Below are 4,661 nucleotides of genomic sequence, written 5' to 3' on the forward strand. Positions count from 1 at the left end.
GGACTATGTAGATTCCAAGCACATAGGAATTTTAGGGGTTATTTTTGAGAACCGTTCCCCACTCGCGGGTGTTTCTGAACAAGACGTCCATATTTGTTTCATTTTCTCCTGAAGCAACAACAAACAGGAAATGAAGGCAAAAGAAGCCCTCGCCAGAAACCACTATTTTTATGCTAAAAATAACAGCTAAAGATCTGGTACACAGAAATGTGTTATTAAGACAACTTATCTGTTGCATACGATTTTTTTTTTTTTTTTCATTTTTAAGTAAATTCCCAGGTAAACGTTTCTAATAGAAAGGAAAAAGACACCAGAAGCAAAAATAAGGAACATAAACGCAGAATTAAATATAGAAGTGTAAAGTATACTTTATTACATAATCTCTATAATGATAATGAATGGAATAATTCCCCGTTTGAACTATTTTAATTGATAAAATTGGCCACGGAAGGGATGGATGTAAAGAATGATGATGTTGATGATGCTCTTTCTCTTTAGAAACTACCAATGCTGAATAACAATTCTGATGAGGAGGACATTTACGAAGACAGTCAGATGATGAACAAGATCAACAACTACAGACGCTGTGATTTCTGTGAAGTTCAGGTGAGCAACTTTGAAAACGATCTGGTGTTAGTCTTAATGTTTGTTTGTGTGTGTGGGTAGGTGTAGACCTACGAAGTAGACATGCAGCACATGCCCTATGTATGTGCAACCGAAAATGTTTACCTTATTTAGAGCTGCCTTTAATTCATAATCTAATGTGTTTATACATATATTTATCTGAATGCATGTATTGAGGCCTGTAATAAGGTTTTTTATATGTAAGACAAGGAGAAAAATTCACCTGAGGGTACTAATAGAAATTGTTCTGTTGATATTTTAATCAGCAACCTATGCGAAGTAAACACTGCGAAGACTGCAAGAAATGTGTCCGGAAGTATGACCACCATTGTCATTGGCTTGAGACTTGCGTTGGAGAAAGAAATCACAGATTTTTTTGGCTGTTCTTGCTTTCAATAGCTGCTCTCATTCTTTGGACAATTTCTATTACCTGGTAAGCTACCTATCAAACAATGACACATGCACACACACACACACCTGCATGCACACACACACACACACACAAATACATAGTGCATACATACAATCACACAGTCCTTCATACAAACACATGCACTCACATATACCTACTTATGTACATATGGTGTCCAGTGAATTTGTCTACAACAATTCATCTACAGCATTCTACCTTTGGATACAATTCATCCACAACCACACACACACACACATGAAGTCACTCACACACATACACACACACCCATGCATGTGCACACACATATAAATTACATACACAATTCTGAGTTTATGATATGTATAACCATGTACCTCCTCCATACTCTAACCTTTCATCATCTGACACAAGATCCCTTCCTTCAATGACCCTCCCCCTCTTAAAATTCTTTGTCTTGCAAGTTACTTGGTGACCCTGCCAGTGCTGGTGCCATGTAAAAAGCACCCAGTACACTTTGTAAAGTGGTTGGCATTTGGAAGGGCATCCAGCTGTAAAAACCTTGCCAAAACTGACCTTGTCTGTGCTGGTGCCAAGTAAAAAGCACTCAGTCCATTCTGCAGGGTGGTTGGTGTTAGGAAGGGCATCCAGCCGTAAAAACCCTGCCAAAACAGACACAATAAGTCTGGGGTAGTCTTCTAGCTGGTCAGCTCTTGTCAAACCATCCAACCCATGCCAGCATGGAAAGCTGATGTTAAACGATGATGATGATGATAAACACGCATATGCACACATGCACACTAACACATATAAATACACATATATACATATATATACAATATATACGATTTTGTTTCAGTTTTTTTCATTTATCCTTTTCTTTCCAAACTGATTTTATTTTCTGTCTGTCTTTCAGGAATGCCATTGTCTACAGATGGGAATGGCTGGTATGGTTAAGGGCCAATGCTCTGCTTTTCTGCGATTTGTTCATTTTAATTATTGCTGCAATGGCTGTGTTGGGCTTGTTGGGGTTCCATTCTTATCTCATCTCTCAGAACCTCACTACATGGGAGTTCGTCTCCCAGGAGAGGATTACCTACCTCAAATACCTGGATGACTCTTACAATCCATTCAATGAGGGTTGTCCTTGCAATGTCTATAACTTTCTCTTTGACTGGAAAATCCGCCACTGGGAGGCCCTCTACACCAAGAAAGCCAACATGCAGAACACGGTTAGTGGTGGCATCGTGTAACCAAAAAAAACTGAAAGAAAATAGAATAAACAAAAGACATTTCTACAATTTTTCCCTCCTTCCAAAAACTTCTTCCGCCCTTCCTTTTTTTTTTTTTAGCTTGTCCCTTGCTTATTGTATCTGTCTGATGTCTAATTTTGTTATTTTTCTAAAAAAAATTCTTGACAAATCACTCCGCTCCCCTATCTTTCTCTATTCCTGTGATTCCAGAAGAGAATATGTAAAATGGTAAAAAAAAAAAATTACCAAAAAAAGAAAAAAAGAACAGACACTTCCTGCAAATGTAGTATCCTTTCAACTAACCCCTAATTGTCATAGCTTATAATATTTTGCTGACCATAGTCCAGATCGCTGAATAAATATTTTTGCTTTCTCTGATTTTTTTCTCCATGTCTAACAAAGTTAGAGAAAAATACACATTAACAATATATTTTTTCACTCTCCATTAATATCTCTCTTACTCTCCATCTTTTTCTTTCCCTTCTCTGTGTGTCTGTCTGTCTGTCTCCCTCTCTCTCTCCCTCCCTCCCTCTGCTAAATCCAATCTCTCATTATTTCTGTCTCTCTGATCATTTGTGTATCTATTCTTTCCTATACACACACACACACACACACACACACATGTATCTTCTCAGTCCTTCCCCGTCCTCTCTACCTCTCTGTTTGACTATCCCTATTCTCTCCTCACCACCACCACCTTTCAAATTCGCACAAATGTTTTACTTACACAGTTGTTCCATGTCATTCTGTGCTACCATACTAATTAACCCCAAATTAGCAAACCCTCACTACATCAATTCTTTATAAATGTTACATAGCAAATTATTTCCTTCTTTTGTTTTTTTTTTCTTCTTTATTTCAATCTCAGCTAAATTCTATTTTTGCAACTACACCATGCCTCGCAACCTCCACTTCTCAGAAAATGTTGTTAATTTTAACTGGAGGCACATCAAACAACATTCAATGAAATATAATTATATACAGTCTTATTTAACGTGTTTGTGTATATTCAGATATGGAAAGACAATATGGTGCACAAGTTGTCTCCAGAGAAGAAAGCCACTTTATAAACAATATGGGTGGAGAAACATGCCATGAATGATGTCACCAAACCATAAGACACATGCATTTCTGTGTTGTTATGCTTCATCAACTATGTCTATCTAGCTGCTGTCATTCATGGCCTCTAAGAGCTGGTCACTCTTATATTAGAATAGCAACTGATACATTTGCAGATGTGTGAAAAGCTTTGTCAAGCTGGAATGCATTAATCCATTAACCCTTTCATTACTGCATTTTTTCTGAGATGCTCTGCGTTTCTTTCAATTAATTTTAAATATAACAAAGAATTTAGTAAAATAACTAAGTTATCATTCAGCTAGTGTTAGGAACATAAATTGAGACTAAGGTTTGGTGGAAGATTTTAATTCATAATTTTTGAAAACAAAACATTTGTACCACAGAGCCAGAGCCGGTTTCATCCAGGTTGGTCATGAAAGGGTTAAGCATCATTGAATGAAATATACATATGTAAATTCTTATTTAACATGATGCTGTATATTCAGATATGGAAAGACAATACACCGCACAAGTTGTCCCAAGAGAAGAAACTCCCCTTATAGACAATTTGGGTGAAAACACTCCATGAGATCATGAATGATGTCACTGGATTATAGAACGTATGCATTTCTGCATTGTTGCACTTCATCAGCTACATATAACTAGCTGCCATTGATCATGGCCACTAAGAGCTAATCACTCTTATGTTAGAACATCAAATGGTACCTTTACACATGAATGGCATGTTATCTTTGCATGTCCACATGTGCACAAACATGTTAAATATGACCATTCATCTCCATGTTGTTAGTGTTTAGCCCCAGGTTAGTCCTGATCGAACAGACCCATGATAATAAAAGGACAATCAAATCATGACCATTAGTCTTTTCCTTGGTAATAGTCTATCTCAGACTACATTTTTCAATGTATTCTTTATATTTTTTTTCTTTATGGCAGTAGAATCAGGTTTGAAGGAGAAATGATGCTATTTCTAGCTTGTTTAGTGACCAACCATGTACAGGCTCCAACCATGTACAGTGTTTTTGTATTGTTATTACATACATTGTAGTACCATGAACAAATTAAAAGAGAACTCACTACCTTTGGTAGAGTATAAAACCTAATATAAAGCTCACAACATTCTGTAATTCAGAATTGCAAATCGTTGACCCTGGGTAAGCTAACTGGCTTGCACGCTAGTGGACCAGTTACTATTCACAGTCCATTTCAGTTATAGAGCTCTAGATCCAACTTGTAACATTCCATTATTTATTTAGATATTTAAAGATTCATATTCTTGTCTTTTGACAATCCTCAGATATATATATATACATATA

General features: G+C 36.6%; 1 protein-coding gene across 1 annotated transcript in view; it reads left to right on the top strand.

Moving 5' to 3' along the window:
- Nucleotides 1–4,200, top strand: part of LOC106877792 (palmitoyltransferase ZDHHC12-B) — a 9,060-nt gene extending 4,860 nt beyond the window's left edge. The window contains exons 3-5 of the mRNA XM_014926801.2: nucleotides 499–606; nucleotides 891–1,057; nucleotides 1,929–4,200. Coding sequence (XP_014782287.1) covers nucleotides 499–606; nucleotides 891–1,057; nucleotides 1,929–2,265 — 612 coding nt within the window. The 3' untranslated portion in view covers nucleotides 2,266–4,200. The remainder of the gene's footprint in view (nucleotides 1–498; nucleotides 607–890; nucleotides 1,058–1,928) is intronic.
- The last annotated feature ends 461 nt before the right edge of the window (nucleotides 4,201–4,661 follow it).

This window comes from Octopus bimaculoides, chromosome 21 (assembly GCF_001194135.2).
Source record: "Octopus bimaculoides isolate UCB-OBI-ISO-001 chromosome 21, ASM119413v2, whole genome shotgun sequence".
Lineage (NCBI taxonomy): Eukaryota > Metazoa > Mollusca > Cephalopoda > Octopoda > Octopodidae > Octopus > Octopus bimaculoides.